Source organism: Pelodiscus sinensis, chromosome 8 (assembly GCF_052426305.1).
Source record: "Pelodiscus sinensis isolate ZL-2025 chromosome 8, ASM5242630v1, whole genome shotgun sequence".
Lineage (NCBI taxonomy): Eukaryota > Metazoa > Chordata > Testudines > Trionychidae > Pelodiscus > Pelodiscus sinensis.
This window is the reverse complement of record NC_143059.1, coordinates 6,360,362-6,384,582: the sequence shown is the minus strand read 5'-3', so window position 1 is coordinate 6,384,582 and position 24,221 is coordinate 6,360,362. Positions and strand designations below refer to the sequence as shown.

The window sequence follows — 24,221 nt, the reverse complement described above, 5'->3', positions numbered from 1 at the left end:
GACTTCAGCTAAACACGAACTTGAGACAGTTCATCCTTATTTCTCATCCAGATCAGATTTACGGTCTCTCTTTTTTTTCCCCAAGGCCTTTCCACCTCTCCTTGCTGGCCAACAATTTTTCATTGCATCATTGGCTCGCATACCAGTGTTATCTTAAAGTAAAGGTTATGTGGGATGGGAAGGTTCCAGCTGTCTCCTTTTAGACAGATTCCTTGTGTTACTTAAAACCATCTACAGCCACTCCTGTTGGTTACGGTCTTTTTCAAGAGATTTTTTTTTTAAACCAGGCCCCTTTCATTCTCAAGATTAACTAATTCTTTAATTTATTCTATACTTGTCTTAAATTGAGGGTAATTTGTCAAGCTATCATTTACCAGATAATCCTAATTTTAGTAGCATGGTTTGATAGTCTGCTGTCCTGACATGAACAAGAACTGAGGGACAGATTTTCTTCTCCAAGAGATCTAGTCTTTTGGGCTCTTGCTATTTGTGAATTGAGTTCCTTAACTATTTTGATCTCACTGGTGGCAACACTATCAGGGAAGAGGAGACAGAGTCTAAAAATGTCAGTCCTTTTCACAATACTTGATATGTACAGTCAGCACATTTTGAAGTAGCTGAAATGAAGACAGGACCATCAAAAGAATTTGGCTCAAATATCCGCTCGCTAATAGATAGAGCAACTCTGCTTTGGGTTGTAGGTTGTGGAATACCCAACAGGCGATGGGCTTTTTCAGAATTGTCTCCCATGGAACATCCAGAGGTTTTGTCCATTCAGTTATTCTATAAAAGGATTTTTAAATCATCAGCTGACACTAGTGTAGCCCATGGAAGGGTTTCAGATTTACAGACATGTCTCCATCATTTTAGGACTCGTTGTGCCTCTGTTTGCTGAACTTAATGAGGAGCGGTATAAGATTCTTGAGAGTTTGTAATCGCTGACTTGCACATAGGTGATATGCTAAGGTAGACCTTGTCTTTGACAATGTAGCTATGAGGGCCAATATGGCCACGATGGCAGAACATCTGGGAAAGAGACATGGAAGCAAATTGGAGAAACCAAGGAACGTTGTGAGAATTAACATCCTCAGGTCCAATAGGAGGTTCTTTACCATATCTCTCTAGTCTTGTTTACTTTCCTTTTCAGGGGAAGACTTGTCAGAGTGAAGAGGATTTAGTGTTTGGATGGGGAAATCTCTAATGCAAGAGCCATAATAGGAGATTTAAGGATGTGAAACCCACACAAATCCTTCTTTGTCCTTTTATGTTGATTTAGAGAACTTCTCATCACAAAACCCCTTGCTGCTTTCTGAGGAGGGCATCTGCCTGACATCGAAACTGAGGTAACTTCCAGGATTGATGTCTCTGGTTTTCACCACATCTCGGGTCATCCCAGGAGTCTAAAAAACCTAGAGGAAAAAGTGCCAGTCTGGACTGTTTCTCCTTGTGTATTTGCTTCTTTATAGACTTTAAGGGAGAAGCAGAGTCTCTAAAACAGTGAAGGCATCCATTGTGAGTGTCAGTCAGACCTCTTGCAAATGAAGGTCATGGCTTGAAGCTAGGACATCCAAGCTCCGCCATTAGCTCTCTTGTATGCTCTTTTTTTCCACTTCAAGTTTGTCCTACTGCCAATAAGCTAAATGAAACTAACAATTACACTCACTACAAATATTAAGTACTCATGACTAAGCAACATAACCAACAGGAGGGAAAAAAAGGCTGCAAAACGAGAGACAGATACCCACCCTCTAGCTCCAACGTACTGCCTTAGGCATTGTGGGGATGGGTTTCCCAGGTGAGGGGGGTGATGAGGGAAGATCACTTCACTGGTACTGTCCAGTAGCAGTGTTCAACAAAGCGCACACACCCACATAGGCAGTAACACCAAAGCAATTGTTAGAACTGACCCTCCGGTGTTCCCAAAAGTCTACGTGGCAATAGTGCCATGTGTGTGATTGGTGGTTAGGAGGTGGCTGATAATTCAGAAAAGCTGTTACTCTGGCTCCATTGTTGAACATAATCAACAGCTGTGTGGTGGGCTGGTGTGGGTGCTCACCCGTAAGTAGTGTGTGGCATTTGAGTGAGAAACTAGGAGTCAGAATAGTGAACAGGTTGTCTATGCTGTAGAGTTGTAATATGCCCAGGCTTCAAAATGGGGAGAGAAACTTTAACTCTGCCTTTGCTTTGGCATGACCAGATGCCCTGCAGCTTAACGCTAACAACTCCTCTATCAGACAGAATAGACCTGAAGAACACAAAACACTTCCCTCCCGCCCCCCTCCGCTTAAGGCTCTGTCATTGGTTATTCACTCACCATTAGGGCAAGTCATTTTTGTGACTTGAAAATTGATGACATTTTCTGTTTCACATGCTTCCTGAGCAGCAGGGCCGAGCGAATTTCTCAGTCACTTGGTCAAGATGATAACGGACACCGTGTCCGCCCCTCCCTCCTCCCCCTAGTGAGCTGCTCCTAACTACGGCCCTGACAAATTCACAGCAGTGGAAAGACACATCTGACTGGACTCTGATCTCTTCTGTGTTTTTACCCCAGACAATACAGTTTTCATGTGGAAGAGCAATGGGGGGCCTGACCCAAAAGGGAGGTGGAAGAGTGTCACAAGATTTTATTTTAATAGGGTCATAGTACTGGCACCTTTATGCCTGAGCTGCCCTCAGAGCTGGGTGGCTGAGGAGAGGTGGGTTTTGGCCGGATACCCAGCTCTGGGGGCAGTGCCTCATCTGCAGTGCAGAAGTAAAGGTGGCAATGCCCTGCCATCCTTTCTTCTGTGTTCTTGCTGGTGTCCGTGCTGCCTTTAGAGCTGGCACTCAAGTTCTCCAGCTGCCTAGCTCCGGAGACAGCCTCCCCGCCAGCAGCAGCACAGAAGTAAAGGTGCCACAACCCCTCCTACAATAACCTTGCACTCCTCCCACACAACTCCATTTTGGGGTTGGGACTCCTACAATTATACCACCAGGGCATTTCAGACTGAAAGTAGCTGACATCATGAAATGTATTTTAAATCCTCTGAGTGTGAATTGGGTAGGGCCCTACTCTTAATGCTACCATACGCTGGACTCTTCTGGTGCAGCGCCGGGGAATACGTGAGCGAGAGGTGGGTTGGAGCTGTCCAAGGAATGGGTAGGAACGCTATGCTGTTGCTCACTTCCCCTGCTGAGGGCAGTGCACTGGAGGTCCAGCAGAACTTTAGACCACAATCCTTGTTCAGTTGTAAGGGATCATTCAAACTCTGTTTTGGAAACTGTTTGGTGACTAAAGCTTTGGGGAAACGGGGTTTCCAAAAAAGTAGCTTTTCTACAATCCCTCAGTGAATAAGGGATCCTCTGTATAGGGACTGTTGGTCTCAGGGAGCTGAGAACCGCTGGAGAGTGGGGGATAGTTCCCCTTCCTCATCAAGTATGTCACAGAAGAGGAAGGTGAGTCAACAGAGCCCTCTTCTATGGTCTTACAACTACCTCTCTCCATTCCATCCTTCAACATTTCCTCCCAGGGCTTGCTCAACCAGGGCAAAGGAGAGTCCTTCATCAAGAGAAGGAACCCAAAACGACCTGCCCTTCCCATGCTGCCTCCAGTAATATGGGAGGGACATGAGGCTCGGTCTTCCCCGTGCTGTTGCTGTTTGAGGGGAAGGGGCAGGTCAGAGCAGTTGGGAAGAGCTGTGGGGAAAGAGAAAAGGGCTCAGGAAGAGGGCGGGTTGAGATGCTGGACCGGCACAGAGATGCTGTGGGGGCAGTGAAGGGGCTGACACGCAGCCAGTGGTTTGTGGCTCGGATAACTGCTGCGAACAGAGCAGAGGCTGTGGAGGTGAACTAAGTGGGCTATGGAACATAGGGATGAAGAGTGTGGGGGGGGGGTGTGTGTTGGTTTGTTTTAACACAAGGAAATCACATTCTTCCTCCTTCCTCTCCCCTCACTTCCTAACACACAGTTAATTAAATCTGTCCAGTGAAGCCTAGTGCCCTTCATAGACATCAAATTCAACTACACTCAAGTCTCCAAACATTCCAGGAACTGTGGCTAAAGATCACCCCACACTCACAACTCCGCATCAGCTTTTCGGTCTTCAAGTAATGGCCCATCGGGTCAGAAACACAAGCGTGAGCGCTCTCGTCTCAGGAATGGCACAGAGCGCTCTAGGAGCAGGGCACAGTATGGTACAATCCTAACACCTCTTTGCTACGGCAAAACCTAGGTTGGGGTAAGGCATAGCAAACAGGAGCTGCCTTCACCTTTCCCATGAAGGGTCTGAGTTTCCTTTTGCTCACCCCTAGGGAACATGTGCACACATGCCACCAGGGGACTGACAATCCCTAAAACGTCATGTTTACGGTGCTGCTGACACAGAACACATCATGGGAATGAGGCATACTTGTTCCCCTGAGATACACGTTCATCTTTCCTCATAATCTGTGAAAGCTCTGCCAACCTGTTCCACCTAATCCCGCCATTCGATATCCACTCCTGTAAATGCAGCTGGACTTGGGCCAAATAAACCTTGTCATTCAAATCTGTGGAATGCAGGACTAACCTGCGCATTTTAGTCATCCATGTGTACTTCTTATGGCACACCCCTTGCTGAAATGTTCCCAAGACTTCATGCCTGCTGCAGAGGGCAGAGCTGAGGTAGCATTGTTGGGTGTGTAATTTAATTCTCAGTTTCCTGCTTGGCGTGCAGCTGAACTCAACTTTCTGGAAGGGCACAAGGCATCACAATAAATGTTGGGGCAGATAATGTCAGATAAGTAGGCACCATGAGTGATGGCTTGCATTATTCCCTTACCACTTTGCATCATTTTGGTCCAGTGAACTTCCTGGAACTGTCCTCCGGCTTTCTTCTTGCAGCCCAGCTTCGAGAAGAGTGAAATTGTAGAATCTGCATTTGGTCAAAAAGGAGAGAGAGAAGTAGTCTCAGCACATTGAAGATACATTGGACAAAACCATTTTAGTTTCCCAAGGGCGATCATGTAGGGGAGGAATGTTTACATTCCCTTGGAATAGGAAAGGTGACCAGAAAGAGCCCAGTAGAATCCCACCTAGCAGAGACTGACACGCACATGAACAGGCTCTAGGAGAAGAAAGAGTAAGTGAACCTACTGAAGGACTGCCCCTTCAACCCTTTGTATGGTCCCCGACAACTGAGTTAATGATCCCTCAACTGGCCGCATCAAACACTACAAGTTTATTAAAATAAGCATAAATGACATGCTGGGGCCTATTGTCATGAGTTAATCATCCATGACTATCCACAGTCTGTTCCTTTATAAATGTCTGGAAGCAGTGATCTATGCAGTCTCATTGTTCCCAGACACACCCTCTTAACACTTTACATATTGCACTTTTCCACCTCCTCCTTTAATTGCTATCGCCAAGTGTTTTACAAAGCGCTCTCTGGGAAGGTTACTCTTTTTGATTGGGTGGGAGGCTGTATGCGTGTAACTTCTAGGCTTTCATCCAGGAACACTATCCTCAATGTCCCAGTTCTAAAAATACTTCGCACTGTGATTACTGGTGTCATTTACTTGACCTGTTGGTTTAAGGAATAATTCAGTCCTGCTGTTTAGTGGCTTCACTTATGTTCTCATGGGAAGTACTTTCTCAAGGATAGTGGGCCTATTCTTATTCCTTGTGGAATTTGAGCTTTGATTCAGGACAGATCAGTATCTGGAGGTCAGGGCTCAGCAACAGACTGCATATACAATAACCATTATTGGAACTTAGTTTGCTGGAGATTTTTATATACAGGCAGTCCCCGGGTTACAGGGATCCGACTTACATAGGATCCCTACTTACAAACGGGGTGAGGCAACCCCGCACTAGCTGCTTCCCCCCAGCAGACCAGGGAGACGCAAACCAACCCCCCCCCCCACCAGCAGACCAGGGAGACGCGGAGTGGCTTTTCTCAGCAGACACCTCAGCTTGAGAATAAAGGACTGAGGGAAGTGAGGTGTGGGAGAATAAAACTGAGTTCTGGAGAAATGTTTGGCTAGAGTTTCCCCTACAATATGTACCAGTTCCGACTTACATACAAATTCAACTTAAGAACAAACCTACAGTCCCTATCTTGTACGTAACCCAGGGACTGCCTGTACAAGAAAGTATTGTAAATTTTTGCTCAATAAAGCAGCAAACAGTAAAATAATGATCCATACCTTAAATACTTTATGAAGGGAACACCCAAGTTAAAAATAGCTTGGCAGATTATGGTCATCAAAATTCTAGCTGTTGTGAAATAAATTGGCAGTAGCTCTTCGGAGAGAAGTGTCCGTATCACCACTTTTACAACTGACTGAGAAACTGAACTGGCTGACACATTGGCTCTTCCAGATCACAAGTGAGGCACAGAAGTGTGGGGGCATAACTGCCTATGCATCTCTCACCTGAAATGGCTTAAAAAACAGGACTACGTAGCACTTTAAAGACTAACAAGATGGTTTATTAGGTGATGAGCTTTCGTGGGCCAGACCCACTTCCTCAGATCAAGTAGTGGAAGAAAATTGTCACAACCACTACTTGATCTGATGAAGTGGGTCTGGCCCACGAAAGCTCATCACCTAATAAACCATCTTGTTAGTCTGGTGTAGCTGAATCAAAAAACAGGACTAACATGGCTACATTTCTATCACTGAACTGACTTGTGAGAAAATGTCTTTTTAAAGGGAACTCTAACGCTGGGGTTGAAATAGTACAGCTAGTTTGGAAAAGTCCAAGAAATTTTAGTTTAAAAGTTTGCAAAATTTGTCATAAAACTCAGCAGTATTTATGAACAAAACCACCAATCCAGTTAGCAAGTGTAAGGTCATGGAGTTTTAGATCAGCCGTGTTTGCACTAACACAATCAATTTGAAGGATGACCCAGGACCACATGCTAAGATCAGAATTTACAAGTCCGCCTTTAGCAGTTCAGCACTTCAAGTGTGAGTCGTGTGTTTGTAGTAAAAGTAACACGTGCTGATCCATAGAATCTGTGGGCTTTAACAGCAAGACCATGTCTAGAGTCTGAAAATGCTCCGTGATTCAGACATCTGATCCAAGCCCTTTTCAGTCCTTGGTTATCACTTTACAGACTCTGCTGGGCTTTGAATCAGGCCTTTATAGAATGAAGTCAGCTCCAGTGCATGTATTGAAACTCGCCTGTGTTTACATTTCTGGTGAATTGGGGTTTGTCTTTGTTAACAGGCAGGCTATGTATCCATATTAGAATGCATGCAAGAATTGTTCTAAGATTTTACTGCTGATTACATTCATGTGCAGGTCCTGTTTTGCTATGGAACAGTACTGACAGTGGTTGATTAGACTTGCACACTTACCTGACCATCTTGAGAGACTTAGCAGAGTTTAATATGGCAATGCGTGCTAAATTCAGGAAAAGTTTTTGGTCAAACTGGATTAAAACTGTTATGTTCAGATTGCTGTGTTTAGGAATGCTTGACTCATCTCAAGTTGCCTGGGGGGGGGGGGGGGGGGGTGTTGCTGTTTCAGTAACCAACTAAATGTTGGATGAATTTAACCCTATGTATATTCAGTGGAGACCTGCAATAATGTTAATTTCTGGGATGGCTTGACTTTATATAAAGGGAGATGTAAATCAAGGAGACAGCCTTGACTGAAATAATAATTTAATAAACTTTTCCACTTTTATACATGTTTTCCAAAAAAAATACATTCTCAGTGGCTGATATAACCATTAAAATATGTTGATTTACAATGAAATAGTCTTTTACACTAGATTTGTTACATCTTTTTGCTTCCTAGCAGGATACATTATAACTATACATGCATTTATTTAAGCAATATATAGCTCAGCATTTTCAGATTCTTAATATACATTCTTACAATGAGAAAATGATGCATGGTATTTTTATTTAGATAAATCATGAGGAGAATGTAAATTATTATGAAGCATTTTGATGTTAACTGAGCATAGAATTTGAATTAAGCAAAACAACCTTAAATGTTTTGGATACGTAAGAGAAGTTTATAAAACTGTTTCACTTTTTTAACTAATTGATTTATTAAATAGCTAGATTAACTTTAGTCCCTGAGTTAATTGATTATTTCTGGTCAGCCTGGGAAATTCTCCATATGGCTAAGTGACTGGAAGCTAAGTTCTACTCACCTAAATATCGTGAAAATGAAACAGTCTAGTCGCTGAGCTATTGTGCCATATGTATGTGGCTTGACCTCAAACGTTAGAATGAAGGGAAAATAGTTAGAAATCAAGTTTTTGATTGGAGGCTCAGCATGTTATTTCATTAAAATGTTTAAGAAATTATAAATTTAGGCCTAACGTGTTATACACAGATATTCCATAACATTATATAGGGGTGTGTGTGGGTGTGTGTACAATGTGAATATATTCAGATTTCACTTTAAACAGGTTTATTTTTAAACAGGAAAAAAAATCAAAATCCAATTTAAAATAAAATAATTTTAAAAATCAGCCATGCTAATTTCAAACTTCAGTGTCTTCTGCTGCTGCCCAGTAGGATGGGTGATAACTAAGTATCCACTTCTAAAGTCCTACCTTGGGTCATTGGAACCCAGCCAATATAAGGACCATGAAATATGGCCTTTTTGTTGCTCTTTGCATCTTCACTAGGGGAAAAAGATGTTTAGCTCTTGTTAGGTAAATCAAAGTAAAATCCTAGGTTACAAGAGTTTTTCTGTGCTTCCCCCTTACTCCCTCCAGATGGAAACATCTGTCAACTTTTCCTCTATTATTTTACTCGAAAATAAATTTTACACAATAGTAATCTTGTCTCTGTCTCTTTCTCTCTCAAATAAAAAATAATGGTTTGTTGAATACATCTCCAAACTGTATTTCAGGTACAGGAGTGCTTGTCTATACATGCCACAACATCACCTTGGTTTTGCGGGGAGCCTTTGAGAAGACCACTCTTCTGGTGTAAAAGAAACTCTAAAGAAATCACGGTATTCACACACTCTTACCTCTCTGTAGATTCCAGTGTATCTTTAATAAACGGGCAAACAACAAGTCAGTGTTCAAGTGTTTGTGGGGTTTTTTTTTAATGTTACTGCAGCTTTTACCTAAGAAAATGGCTATATCTTTTCTGACCAGTTTGATTGAAACTATATTGCTTTCAATTTTTTGATAAATATCTAAAAGCCACATTGGAGCATTTCAAGTGACTCAACAAAATGAGCAGACACTTGAGTTGAGAACAGCAGCGTCTGGAACTAAACACTTTTCCTAGTAGTCAAGCATTGGGTATGTTGCGGGAGGGGAAACTTCTTGCGAGTCATTTAAACCTGGACACTTCAGGCCGATGTAAATATTTTTTGTGGCTGAGTTGTGTTTTAAGGAAAAGATTTTGCCATTTCTACAGCCGTCTTGGCCTGGCCACCCAGATTAATGAAAACGTTGTTTTTCAATTACTTTTCCTGGAGATAGATATAGATATATATAAAAAGAAGCTACTATTCTTTCCATCCCCAATGTTCAAGAAACTGTTACAATGTTGGTTTTCGCAACTGAGTGCTTTTGTAACACTTGATATAGAAACACTAGTGGTTATGTTATAAACAAGACACACGAAGTAGTTTTTCCACCTACTTAGCACTGGAAAGGCCTCAACTGGTGTATTGTCCCATTCTTAGCACCACACTTTGGAGAGCATCTAAAATTATTTAATCTCTACAAAACTTGAGCTACCAGAAATACTGGAAGAAAATGGGTTTGTTTACTCTGGAAAAAAGAAGACAGAGAGACAACAGCCTTCAAGTACATAAAAGGTTGTTATAAAGAGGAGGGTGATAAATTAGCCTCCTTTGCCACTGAGGACAGGACAAGAAGCAATGGATTTGAATTGCAGCAAGGGACATTAGGGAAACCTTCCTGTCAGTAGGAAAGCACAGGAACAAAATACTTGGAGAGGTTATGGAATCTGTCATCAGAAGTTTTTGAGAATAGATTAGACAGACACCTGTTAGGGATAGTCTTCGATTATATTTAGCACTACCTCCATGCCAGGGTCTGGCGAAGATGACCTATCCAGGGACTCTTCTAATCTTGCATTTCTGTGGTGCTATGTTTTGACAGTTTGAAGGGTGAACTTAAAACTGCACTTAAACACAGAATTACTTTTATTTGTTGACAGCTGTGCTGCTGGAGAGGGTAAAGAGCTTTACTGCTTTGAACTTGCTTAGCTCTTAAAGTGTGGATGCCTTCAATTAAAAAAAAAATCCGAAGTATTTACTACAGTAGCAGTTTGGTGTCTTTGTACGTCTATTTCCTTTTAGAAAGTAAAGGAACTGCAGTCAATATTGCAATAAAGTAAACTATATGGAGTGGTATCCTCTTTTTTAAAAATCCCGGTGTATATTAGAACAAAGCCAACACTGGAGTGAAGAGAAGGTGGGGAGGAGAAGGAATGTCAGTCTTCAAATCGCTTCCATCTGTGTAACCTGTATGAATGTGTCTCCAACAGAAAATGATCCACAGTCTGTTTCTTATAAACTGTTCTGGTGATATATTCTTGGAGAAGCACTGGAAGAGCGTTGTGAGCCAATCTGTGTGTGATTATTTCTTTGAAGCTCAGGAGAAAGCCACCGATGTTGAGAATGTGCCTCCCGTCATCTCAACGCCCCACCACTACCTCATCAGTATCTACCGGGACAAAATCTTCTTTGTGTCTGTTATACAGACAGAAGTGCCACCACTTTTTGTAATTGAATTCCTGCACCGAGTAGCGGATACATTCCAGGTCTGTCACTGATAAATTATTTGAATTCTTAGCTTGGCTAAGTGTGCATGTCTATTGCATAAGCTTAAAAGAAAAATACAGTTGGGGCCTCTAGAATTTGGGTATTTTTTGTCCGGCTGCACCAGTGGTCTGGCATCCCTGTGGGCGTTCCCACGCTGGAGCGCTCACTGAGAGCAGGGCCCAGTTTTGCCCAGTAACCCTTCTCTTGCCTTTCCGGACCACCACCTGTAGCTCATTTGTCACGTTCAATCTCGAGGAGGGAGGGAGTGTTGGGGGGGGGGGGAAATGGGAAGGCAGGGTGGCTGTGGAGATGGGAGTTATATCATGCTGCAGTCACCTGCCTCTTTCCCCTAAAGGCCCATCCTCCTCCTTCCCCGTGTCCGCTCAGTCAATGCCAGCCTGTCTGCTGCTGCTGGAGTGAAGCCCGCAGCCAGCAGAGGGCCCGGCATGGGCCTCCCCTGGTCCCATGTCCCAAGCATGCTGAACCAGGGAGGTATAATCTGTAGATGCAAAACCTTCCTTGTCAATAATCTGATTCCCCTTGTGTTCTATGTTTTGTTTTGTAAAGCAAAATTTTGTTTAATCAAGCCGAGCCCCAAAAGCTCTGCTTGGCTGATTTTGCTTGTGGGCATTTGCTTGTGAGCACCAAGCTCACACTTCAGACTGACTCTCCAAAGCTTCCACCTTTAGATAATTGTGCGGTGTTTGTGTTCTGCCGATGCATCTGTTGCAATGAAACTGTCCATGAAAATTGTAATCCGTTTTTGTAATCCAATTTACCATGACATATCTGTCAAGTAGCTGTAAGGTGCAGTGCATGGCACTGAAGGACCTACAGGGTGGTGTGTTCAGAGTATTTCCTGAACTGAAAACTAAACAATGGCTGGGCACTGTACCCGTACTTGCACTGGACTCTAACAGTCCTGTGGTTCAAAACTAGGGAGGGAGGGAGCCGGAGGTTGAGGGTTTGAGCCCAGCCCTTGGGGAAACCCAGCACCTGCTTCCTGAGGAATAGATTTAATCAGTTATTTAGTTAAATAATAACTACTCCAGCCCAGCTGCTTCTGATCCCACCCTGAGTTGCTGGCTCTGGATCCAAGGGGGGGGGGGCAGAAGCAGCAGTGGGGGGGTTGCTATTAAGTAAGCAATAACCCGTTCACATCCCTGTTCAAAGCATGTCCAGAAAAGCTCTTGCCACCATAACTATTAGTTTTATAAGCAAAATAAACTTTACATCAGTTTTAATATGAATAAAAATCCTCTCCCTTTTGTAATCTGATTTGTTTAGGATTATTTTGGCGAGTGCTCTGAAACGGCAATTAAGGACAATGTGGTTATTGTCTATGAGCTTCTAGAAGAAATGTTGGACAATGGCTTCCCATTGGCAACGGAATCCAATATCTTAAAAGAATTGATAAAGCCTCCCACGATTCTGCGCTCTGTTGTCAATTCCATCACAGGTATGATAAACGGCCAACTAGCGTCAAAGTTTTTTTTGTTTTTTTTTTAATAAAATGAATTGACTGAGAGTAGTTATCAGTGGTTCAGTCGAACCTGAAGGGCATATCAAGTGGGGTCCCAAAAGGATTGTTCCTGGGTTCAGTTCTGGTCAATATCTTCATCAGTGATTTAGATAATGGAACAGAGAGTATAACATGCTTATTCTTTTGTGGACAATACCAAGATGGGAGGGGTTGCAAGTGCTTTGAAGGATAGGATAAAAATTCAAAATATGGATGAACAGTGGAGAAATGGTCTCAAGTAAACAGCATGTAATACAAGAAACACGTACACAAAAAAAGCAACCTCCTGCAAGGAAGGAACAGTCAGTTGCACATCTACAAAATGGGAATATGTTTTTATTTAATTTTTTACCCAATGAGGGTAACTTTTACAGAGTTAATCAACTGTAGATAACATAATACTTGGTCAGTCACTTTGAAGTGAGACTAGTTTTACAGAGTGAATTCAGTGTTTAATTTACTCTACTGTGGCTCTTTTCGGTAATGCTGATGGCTAATTTTGTCTCCTGAACTTCTGAAGTCTGAATATCACTCAGTTAAATCAACACTTCTCAGGTTTGTTTTGTTGTACACTCTGTTGTTATATATTTCATGTTTAAGGTTAAGAACCATTTTTCTATCCAAATGTTGACTATGGGAGGGTAAAATATTTGAATGTTCCTAAGCAACTTTGACTCCTAAATCACTAATCCTGCATTCTTAGCAGCCTAAAAGCTCCCGCTGACTTAGGTCAAATATTTAGAAGTACAAACAATGCAGAGGGCGAGCACTGTCAGAAAATGTGGACTTTTTCATCCAGTTAAGGAAACCCTTCTGTTATAATTTTGTGGTTTCTGGGTTCATTATATTTTTCGGTGCATAACTCTGGGATCTGAAACAAATCTCTTCTAATGAATTATGTTTTGAATTGTCTGTTTTTCCCAGGTAGTAGCAATATGGGAGAGACGCTTCCCACTGGACAGCTGTCCAACATTCCTTGGCGCAGAGCAGTAGTCAAGTACACAAATAATGAAGCCTATTTTGATGTGATTGAAGAAATAGATGCGATTATAGACAAATCAGGTAAGATGCCATGTCAGCGCAGAATTGCTTGTCAGCATTCTATTTAGCCAGTGATGTTTAGAGAGCATTCATGCAGTCTGTCTGGCTGCCGTTATACATCACAAATAAGAACACTACCCATTTGAAAGGTCGTGCACAAATGCATTTCTTTCATCTCATAAAAGCAATATGGCCTAGGCTACCTACCTGGCAGACTTTTGATTTGCAAGTAGTACCTTGCATCTAGAAAATTATGACTTGTCTATTGGTTTGGGGGGGGGGTGGTTTTGTTGGTTTTGTTTTCTTTTCTTTTTTTATAATCGTAATTAAAGGAAACATTTTCTAGAGGGCCAAAGATTGATCTGATCTGTTACGTTGTATGTCCACTGTTCTTTCATGCCAACAAATGATCGTTAAGTTGCAGACTCCTTATCATATGTACAGGGCAAAAGTTTTCCCTCCCTCTCGAGCCTCATGTTATTCAGAGGCAGAGAATGCTCTTTTCTAAATACCCAGCCAGTATGAATGCTGAAGAGTGAAAGCCCTTAAATTTTGGGGAAGAGGAGAGCTATGGAGGTGGAGACATGACAGTCAGAGTCCCTTGATGCATAACATGGATTGCATCTAGCTTGCTCAGTACCATCCAAAACATGTAATGGGCATACCCGGTCAGTAATGATGTAACAAAATTGCCGTCTGTAGTTCCGTTACGGCTCCTGCTTCCAGACCAGTTCGAGGCTGTTGTGAATCCTAGTTGCGAGCAGTTCATGTTTTTCCCCCTACGATTCTTTAACTTCAGTTCCTCAAAGGCTCTCCCTTAGGGTTGCCAGGTGTCCGGTGTTGACCTGGACAGTCTGGTATTTTTGCCTCCTGTCCGGTAAAAAAAATTCAGAATATACTGGACACCTAAATGTCCGGTATCTTCTGGTTTTTCCCTGCCAGGAGGTGAAAATACCGGACACTTGGCAACCCTAAAACACACTCACCAACTGGGCCCAGCCTCTGGGACCCCGGAGCCCCTGCTTACCTGGTTCCGCAGAGAAGCTCCCTTCGGGCTTGACCAAGAAAACAAGATGGCTGACAGCAAAAAACTTAAAGACCTGAGCAAGGGGAAGCAATGCTTTCCCTGGGTCTTAGAGCTCAACCGCACCTCTTTCTAGCTTTATTCTGACTCTGCACACAATTAAAGGGGCCGCGCTGTTTTATTTATTTATTTGCTTAACTCTTGGGGTCCTTTTTTTTTCTCCCCCCCCCCCCCCAACAACTTTGGTCTCCCCCCTTTTTTTTCCCCCTCAACAGAATTTTTTCCCTGGTGGGGTTGGTTTTTTTTTTTTGGGGGGGGGGGTGGAGGATGTTCGGTATCTTTGTTGAAATCATCTGGCAACCCTACTCTCTCTTCCTTCCTTATGAGACCTCTAGACTTTATTGGAACATATGCAACTTTTATGATCGCTTCCATAGTATATGCCGTTGTCTCATCTTACACTGAGACTCTGAAATCATGTCTATTTGAAATGGTCTCTTCTCTTCAGTCATGTCACTAAGTAAATATTAGCTTACAGTTTCCTCTCAAATCAATGAACTGTAGGTTCTGCATCTTTTATTATTATTATTATTATTATTATTATTATTCTTTTGTGTGGCTACGTAAGACCAAAATCCTATTAAAGACCAAGACCTTTTAGTTTGCGTGGGACATGGAAGGCAGCCATTGCTTATTAAATTAGAAATCTCATGGTCTTACATCTGTCAGGTCTTTAACAGACCAGGCAAGAAACTTAAGTCCGCCACACTTGCAATTTATAAAAGCCGGTTCTGCCAAGCACTGTCTCTGAGGGGCCACCTGCCCAACCCCCACTGCCTCTATCGGAGGCAGTGGAGGGGATAGGGAAGGCTGCTGCGAATCTGGCTCTGGCAGGCTGAGCCTCGCTGTGGGCAGAGGCTGCTCTGGCAACAGCCCCTGTCCATGAGGGTCACCAGCCCGTTTGTGGAAGACAGGGGCTGCTGGACTCAGCATGAGCCAAGAGAAAGCAGTCCCAGCTCGCACTAGTCTGGGACACAACATCTCTGCATTTTAAACGTCGTAAAATGCAGAGCTGCAGCGTGGGTGCAGCAAGACTCAGTCCCGGCTCGAGTTGGCTCCTGGAACTACCCCCACTGCAGCTCTGCAGAGTGCTTCTATCAACTCGTTGTGCAGTCCATACTTGATTAGTCAGATAACCCAATTGAACATCCCTACTCTGCAGCATTGCGTGTGATGCATTTATACCCTCTTTACTGCAGCTCCTGTTATATTTGGTAAGCTATCCACTGTCTACTAATCTATGTGTTTCTTTCTCCCTGCTTTTCCAGGTTCCACAGTCTTTGCAGAAATTCAAGGGGTCATTGATTCCTGCATTAAGCTGTCAGGAATGCCTGATCTTTCTCTTTCATTCATGGTAAACCTAGCTGTGCAATTGGCCAAATAAATGTAACTGTTTGTGCTGTGCTTCTGGCAACATTTATGCAAAAAGACTGAAATGGTGCCCTCAATCCATAGTATGCAGAGAGGAGGATCTAGCTGCTTCATGGCTGTAGTCTCCAGCCACAATATATGTTCTAAATAGTGCATGTAACTTTGCAGTGCTGTGCCTGGTAGGGTGGCTGTATTGTTTAGTACTGTAATTGGTAATGGAGATGGAGGGCCTATTTGTCCCTGGAGCAGCAGGAACTGACAGCTGTCATGATCTGATTGTGGTTTAGTGGCCTAACAATAGCAGGCACCATGAACACCAGCTCTCCTTAATTGGCATCCTTGGCAAAGGAGTGAATGTGCACGGAGACTAAATTGGCTTCTCTCACTTAAAGCCACTCCCTACCAGTCACAGCTTACAGGATGGGATAAGGGAGGGGAAACTGGCATTTCTTTTGTCAGACTGTACCTCGTCTCTTGGCCAGGATTATGAACCTAGAATCTCTCTACAGCAGCCTAGCTATGGGGGGGGAGGGAGGGAAAGAGGGGGAAGGCGTGAGGAAGAAATGAGCCAACTGATGGCGAACCTTCACCAGATACGGGAGAAGCTTAACATTCTGTCCCTTCCTGTAGAACCCGAGGCTTCTGGATGATGTCAGTTTCCATCCCTGCATTCGGTTCAAGCGTTGGGAGTCTGAAAGAGTCCTCTCCTTTATTCCTCCGGACGGAAACTTCAGATTGATATCCTACCGTGTGAGTTCACAGAAGTAAGTTTGTGTTAGCTATCCAGGCTTCACTTGAGACTTGTCTGCACAGTGCATTACTTCATGCAGGAAGGGAGCGCATTCTAGTGCACTCTAGGGTGTTGCACACTCAATGGATCCTGCTGGCATGTACTAAAAGTTTCAAACTTTCATGTGCCCTAGGGAACCTTTCAGTACACTCCAGCAGGTTCCACCTCAGCCCTTCGGTGTGCACCGTGCTAGTGCACACTAAAATCCACATAAACAAGCCACATAAACAATCCACATAAAAAATCCTGTAAACAAGCTTTAGGATAATCTTAAGACGTTTCAGTTTGCTTTGACTTATGATTTAATAACTGGAATTCTCAGTAGTAGTAACTGCATGTTCATGGGTAGTTGTCTGAGATGTATTTAATGTGTTGCTCTGTTGCATTTTAAAAAACACTTCTGTGATGATCTCGAGATCTCTGCCAAGCTGCAATTGTTCAGCTGGGCAGATGACTAGTTTGTAACAGAACATTTCACTTTGGATGTTTCCATTGCTAAAAACTGCTCTGTAATTAAGACACTATCTCTTTGTAGCACATTGAACTTCACTGGCTTAAAAAAAAAACCACCCCTAAACTGCAATGTAGGCAAAAGTGAGACTGTACAGTCAGACTGCCTTTAAGTATTTTTTTGTATTGATTGTTAAACTGTTCTGCACCACTAGAACTTGGTATTGCCTTATGAACTGCTAACTTAAAAATTTTGATTTCTCCCTCTTCCCTCCCGCCCCCAATCCCACTTTTGGATCTGTTTTCGGACAGTGTAACTTTTTACTTTCAAGAGAAATTGGTTATGGTTTTATCCTGCCAACACAATAAGATACAAGAAACTTTTGCAAACTGTACTTGTATTTCCCCTAATATATCTGAAGTCTTATTTTCTGCAAAGTGCATTTAATTCCCCATTTCTGTCTTCAGCTTGGTAGCAATTCCTGTGTATGTGAAACACATAATCAGTTTTAAGGAGAACAGCTCTTCAGGAAGATTTGATGTTACAATTGGACCAAAACAGAATATGGGGAAGACAGTGGAAGGAGTCATTGTGACGGTTCATATGCCAAAAGCTGTACTAAACATGAACCTTACTTCCACACAAGGCAGCTATACATTTGATCCTGTCCTTAAAGTAAGTCTTGAGCTGTTTTATTTCTGTCTTTAAATTCAATGCAGACAAAATTAGAGACACTAAAGGGAGCTTCATACCCTAACACATCTAAACTTGAGCACTCAATATAGTTTTCTCCTGATCTAAAAGAATTACTGTTCTTATTTCTTTCTTGGTATATTGTAAAGAGCATCTTTGAAACCACATTTTATACCTGTGTTCTTTCTTTAGGGTTATGATAACAGAAACCTTCTTTTCCGTTTAATGTGTGTGTCAGCGCCTTGTATCCATTTTATGTATGGTGCATGCCTTTTCCCCCATGCTCTGTAAGGAGACATTTCCTTATAACTGCTGGAGCACAATTTTAAACTCAGGCAGCAAGTAGCAGGCACGGGTAAGCTGCAGTATGCAGAATAGCCAGCAAATAGCAGAATGGGGGGTATATTTTGGGTATGTTTGCTGTTGCTCTCATGTAGCCCAAAAAACCCTCAAACAGTTGACCTATAATGCTGCTTCTCTGAGTGTATCGTTCCAATGCAATTCTCACTTATGCTTTTTGCACACAGGAGTTGACAGCCAGAACTGTTAGTCTTTTTCATTTGAACCTTAAGAGCAATTTTTACAGGCTGTTTGTACCAAGTCCCCCTCCTGTATGTCTCATGCTATTTTCTTAGCACTGCTAAGAGCTTGCCAGGTAGCTCTTTATTTGAGCGGGAGGCAACAGTTCTCCAAAGAGAGACTGATAAAAATGAGACTAAACTATTGCATCAAAGTGAACAGCGCCCAAGGCAGACAAATATATCACAACCACGATTACTCCAGCTGGGAGGGAAGGTGGGCAAAGGAGCAAATAGCCCTAAAACACATGTAAAAACATACTGTACACATCCAGCTTCTAGTTCTTCTCAGGTAAATCTTGCTGTCTTCTCTGCCCCCTTCCTAAATTACGTAGTAAGAGTTGTGAAGGTGACTGCCACAGTGGAACTCTTCATTTTGTATTGGTACAGAAAGAGATGAAATTGCGTCCGAAGGACTGTATTTGACTTGGAATCAAAACTCAGTTTACCTTAATTGTTACAGTCTGGTGGACTTTGCATCCCATACGTACCACAGAGCCAGGCAAGCAGCAGCATGCAATGAACTCAACAGGAGTAGGAATGGACACAAAGGGGGAGTTTTTTACCAATCTTTGCTCCTCTTATAGAAGAAGGCACCTACAACAACTGACCCTTTAAAGCACTGGTGATGCAGATTGTCTTCTAGCTGCCTCGTAACGGCAGAAACCTCCTTTTCCTCCCATTCTGCATGCAAAGAGCCATTCTGCTCCTCTTCCATTTTCTCCACAACCCCCCCCCCAATTCTCTCCTACCCACGTAGCTGTTAGCTTTGTGCTGCTTCCTGCCTCACTTGGGCCCTGTTGACTTGTCTGAGTCATTTATCAGGAAGCATTGCTAAGGAATTGGACCCTATGAAGGTTTCCTGACCCCTGGTCATTGTTCTTATCGGGCTTCATGTTGGATTTAACCCAGGCAAGGGACCTGACAGGACCTGGTATCCAGCTGCCAGAATTCTTCTATGGACTAGCTGCCCTGCCCAGCTTACAAATTAACAGCTTGATATTAACGTGATTTCTCAAAATGTTTGCAAAATTCCACTCACTCCTCTTTTTTTTTTTTTTTTTTTTTAAAGGTGTTAACATGGGATGTTGGCAAAATTACCCCTCAAAAGTTACCCAATCTTAAGGGCACAGTGAATCTACAGGCTGGAGCCCCTAAGCCAGAGGAGAATCCCAGCCTAAACATTCAATTTAAGATACAGCAACTAGCTATTTCAGGTGAGACTGCTTTATTAACCAGAACTAATCCAATTGGGAGGACATGGGGCAATTCTGGGATCACAGGGGCTGGCTTGGAGATGCTGCAGACTAGATGATACAGGGGCTAGTGCAGCGTTCAGTTCAAACAGATGAAGTTTCTTTGAAACACTAACCGTTCCATCATTCCTCGTGGCCTTTCCAGGGCAAAATTAATGGGCATTTCACAGGCTGCTGCTTGGAATATGCATACATTTCTCAGATGCAGGGCAAGGAAGAGTTCAGTGTGGGATGGAATTGTTTTCCTTGAGTTCTGTGGTCTGGCCCAGGGAAAAATCCCTCCCCAATTATCAGTGACAAAGTTTTTTATAAACTATTTTCCTCCTCGCTCTTGTAATCTTAGACAGTTCTTAACTGCCTCACATTGGCGTCAAAGTAACTCCTCGGCTGTCTCTACACTGGCATGAATTTCCGGAACTGCTTAAAACGGAATACTATTCCGTTTTCAGTTTTTCCGGAAAGGGAGCGTCTACATTGGCAGGCTGCTTTTCCGGAAAAGCGCCTGTGGCCAATGTAGATGCGCTTTTCCGGAAAAGAGCCCTGATGGCCATTTTCACGATCGGGGCTTTTTTCCGGAAAAGACTACTAGGCTGTCTGCACTGGCCCTTTTCTGGAACAGTGTTCCGGAATAAGGACTTATGCCCGAGCGGGAGCAGAATAGTTTTTCCAGAATGGCGGCTGATTTTGTACAGTAGAGCATCGTTGCTATTCCGGAAATTCAAGGGCCAGTGTAGACGGCTCGCAGCTTATTCCGGAAAAGCGGCTGATTTTCCGGAATAAGTGGCCCAGAGTAGACACAGCCCTCTAGTTTCAGAGCATGAATTCAAACCAGAAGGCTCTACAGTGTTAATACAACCATGCACTTGAGACATTAATCTCAGAGGCCCGAGTCCTGCAAACAAACAGTGCACGAGAACACCACTGAAACCAGCTAGAGCTGTTACCCTTCACTCAGATACATTCTATGTATTGGATTACACACTGGCAGCAAATGCTACTTGCAACCAAATGAGGTGGGAGCAGTGAAGGCAGTGGATTAGCAAGGTCAGAAGACCATGTTAGTGGAACCATGGTCTCACTGGGGTGGTTCTAGAATGCCACACTGGTCACGTGTAGCAGATGGTCCCAGCTGGTGCCTCAGGCACCACCTTCTGTGGCTGTCCCCTCTCAATGCAGACACTGGCCTGTGCTCCCCACTCCTACGCTGGAGCCACGTTTGACCAATAAAATAAGCAAACTTTTAATTAGTCTGCGTCACTTCCCTGCTTTGCTGCATAATTTGCTCTGGAGGAATCTGTTCACTCTTTATTTTGAGGGTTTTTTTCCATCTCTTGTACCTGTGCTACCATGCGTTTGCTAACGATGGTATGTTGTATAGGTGCTCACGGACTAACGAGACATGAACAACACAGAATTAACGGCTTCAGGTCTAAGGGAAGACTTTCAGAAAGCTGTGATTAACTTCAGCTAATAAACTAAGGCACAGCAAGCCCTAAAACTACCCAGACTGGAAATTGTGCAAACTTTTATAACCAAGAGGGTAACTAACCACTGCAGGAACTGACCAAGGGTTCAAGTAGTTTTCAGTCACTTGAAAATTTTCAGAGCAAGAATGGATGTCTTTGTCAAAGCTCTGCTATAGTCCAGCTAGCTCTTGCGCTGATGGTTGGAGGTCTTAAGGGTAGCTGTTGTCTGGTGTGTGCTATGCAGCAGGACAAACATGAGCAGTGAGCTTGGTTCTGAGTCCCAGGAACTCTCACACTTGACAGTATAGGAGAGATAGGTTGGCCATATGTCCATGTTGAGAGCTGCTACATGAATTAGTCATCCCTTCTGGCATAAAAACCGTCTGAGGAAGAGAGCTTGGAAGAGAAACCCATTCACCCTTAATGGTAGCGCTTAGGGTTGCTAGGATGAAGACCTAAACTCTTCCAGGGGTGGGAAGTGTGAAAATGTGAAAGGCTTTGCTTTTATAACTTGTGCTTCATGTTCCCCTTTGTGTAGGATTGAAAGTAAATCGCCTTGACATGTATGGAGAGAAATACAAACCTTTTAAAGGTGTCAAGTACATCACAAAAGCAGGAAAATTCCAAGTCCGAACATGAGAAGATGCTCTGATTCCCAGAGCTAGTGGTGGTACTTCTTTTCTTCAGATTTGGAAGTTGCAACCACATAGTGACTTATCTTGCTATTAGGTGCCAATTGAGTAACAATGCACACTGATTAGTTTGGGATCAGAGCATTTCACAGCAGCCATTCAAATCTAAATGTAGTCTTTTTTTTGTTTTTTTTTTTATAAACATGGTTATACACTAGGTTGATTCCCCTCCCGCCCCCACCTAATTTCACACTTTCAATTAATCCTTTTGAATCAAGGATTGTTTTGGGATTGGGTGGCTTACAGAATGTCACCAACTCACTGCCAAATACAATACCAAAGCCACATAGTAAAAGCACACTAACATAGGGCATGCAACCCTGCGGAATCCTTGTATGATAGCTTTTATCACTACCGGGGGGGGGGGGGGAAGAGAAGACTCCCTATTCTCATTCTCAGAGCCTGCTCCAAGCGAACCTTTCACAGTGCACATGATATCATCCCAGAACTAGTGTGCAGCAGAGAGAATGGATAGGCTTCTGGGGGAGCATGGGACACGTCCAGTTTGTTCACTTGCCTCCAGAGCTGGTCTGAAAAATTTTTCCTTATGTTTACAAGATACTGCCTTAGGAAGTGTTTGCCTTATTCAACTTTCATTTGTGCCACCAGCAGATGAGTGGATTTTTTTAAAAAAAACCAACCTGCATCTGAGTGTGATGGTTGCTTCCGGTACTCCACTTTATTTCTGCATCTCTTCTTACTTTGTATTTTTATTATGAATACAGTTGCAGAGAGGAAGATCTATTTTTTTATGTAAGGCCTCAACTTTGATTTAGAGGCACTTCCTCTTTAAAGCAAATACACCAGACTTGTGTGCCATGTGTACATTGGAGTGTAGATTTTCGGTAGCACAGTAGAAAATGTCAAATGTACTCAAAGATTGTATGCTTTACTGTAATTAATTAAAAGGGAACTCTGCTGCCAATCTCTCCACTTCTAAAATGTATTTTGTATTCAGTCCTGTCTCTCTAGGGCTCTAGCAAACAGTAGAGGTTGAACCTCCCTGGTTTGCAAGGCTCTAATCTGGCAATGGCTCTGGTCTAGCAGTGTTTCTCAACCAGTAGTACAAGTACCCTTGGGATACTCGAGAGAAGCCTTGGGAGGGGGGAGGAATGTCAACACAACTGACACTTCAAGAAAACTGAGTTTTGTTTCACCAATACAGGATTTAAGGAACGTCCTGAAGGTAGGGTGGGTTCCCATATGGCTGAGGGGATAGGGCATTATGCTGGGGAGCAGAGAGTGGAGGGCTCCAGCCCCACCCTGGGAGTCAGCAGACAATACAGGATATAAGGGACATCCTGAAGGGGGAGAGGTGGGGTGGGTTCCTGGCTGCCTTACAGGATAGGGCATTGGCCTGCAGAGGGGCAGTTATTTAGCAAATAGCACGTTGTTGTGTTTGTACTTTTTACACTCAAATGTCATCACCTGCCCTGCCACGAGTAAGTTGTAGCAAAAACTTAGTTTTCAGATATTTTTCTCTTTAAGTACTTAATTTTTTTAAAGAGGTACTTTTTAAAAAGGTTGAGAAATACTGGTCTATCAGGACTGTGGATGTTACTGGGCCAGAGAACCCTAGCAGCCGGGAGTGGAGCCAATCCAGCAGATAGAGCAGAACCGCTGGAGCTCACAGGGCTGTGACGGCAAGTGGCCTAGTGGCTGGGGAGGGGAACCCAGTGGTGAGGATGATGCCCGCCCAGAGGCCTGACCTTCCCTAGTCCAGCAATCTCCCTGAGGGTGCTGGACGGGGCGGTCCAACCTGTACATGTACAAGCAAAGCAACCACTAGCTACAGCGACATTACTAACTTGCTCGGCCTCTCTAGAGATACGGAGTAAGTACCATCACTGAACAGGTCATGGAGCTGATGAGTCCTTCATTTTACTTTACAGCTTTAAAAAGGATGAAATGTAATCCTAGATCTGCAAACACCTTAGGCACTGGCATTGTTCAGACCATGAAACAGAATCAAATTCAACAGCGTCTTGTTAGAACAGACAAGGAATCAAGATGCTGCAATTCATGTCCCTGCTTTGCTATTGACATTGCTCCCTGACTTGTGTCTAGTTACCTGTAACACAGGAGAGCAAGTGTTAAGACCTGGCCGGAGAGGAAAGGTCCACAGCCAACACTTTCAAACCTGGCTAGTACAAGTAGCTTTCTGCAGTCTGTTAAAGAAACAACCAACCCAAAAAAAATCCAGACAGCAACTCCAGTTTTCACAGATAGTAATGGAAGTTCTAGGGGTTCAGTTTCTCAAGTTGACAAGTTTCACCCTAAATAAAATTAATCTTTTGATATTCAGGTTTGTATTTGTACCTGAAGATGATTATTGATCCAACCAATGTTGAGGGAGACCGTAATAACTACCGTTCAACCAATGAGGAATACAAGCCAGATAGGGGAGTTAACTCTGCTAGATAATCAACTAACATCTATGTATTTTACCTTGAGCTATGAAAACCTTCAGTTCAGCCCATAATTCCTCAGTCAGGTCTTATGGAGAACACCCTTAAGGGCCACTGGAAGTGCA

At 43.2% G+C, this 24,221-nt stretch overlaps 1 protein-coding gene across 6 annotated transcripts in view; it reads left to right on the top strand.

Moving 5' to 3' along the window:
- Positions 1-22,613, top strand: part of AP3M1 (adaptor related protein complex 3 subunit mu 1) — a 35,658-nt gene extending 13,045 nt beyond the window's left edge. For 3 of the 6 annotated variants that reach the window (XM_089780342.1, XM_075935757.2, XM_075935758.2), the window contains exons 2-10: positions 8,846-8,950; positions 10,468-10,743; positions 12,032-12,203; positions 13,191-13,328; positions 15,660-15,745; positions 16,393-16,526; positions 17,471-17,678; positions 19,347-19,491; positions 21,535-22,613. In XM_089780342.1, coding sequence (XP_089636468.1) covers positions 10,471-10,743; positions 12,032-12,203; positions 13,191-13,328; positions 15,660-15,745; positions 16,393-16,526; positions 17,471-17,678; positions 19,347-19,491; positions 21,535-21,635 — 1,257 coding nt within the window. In that variant the 5' untranslated portion in view covers positions 8,846-8,950; positions 10,468-10,470 and the 3' untranslated portion in view covers positions 21,636-22,613. Of the gene's footprint in view, positions 1-1,286; positions 1,344-8,845; positions 8,951-10,467; positions 10,744-12,031; positions 12,204-13,190; positions 13,329-15,659; positions 15,746-16,392; positions 16,527-17,470; positions 17,679-19,346; positions 19,492-21,534 lie in introns of those variants that run through there. The other 3 variants (XM_075935761.2, XM_075935755.2, XM_075935759.2) reach the window with 2 other exon arrangements.
- The last annotated feature ends 1,608 nt before the right edge of the window (positions 22,614-24,221 follow it).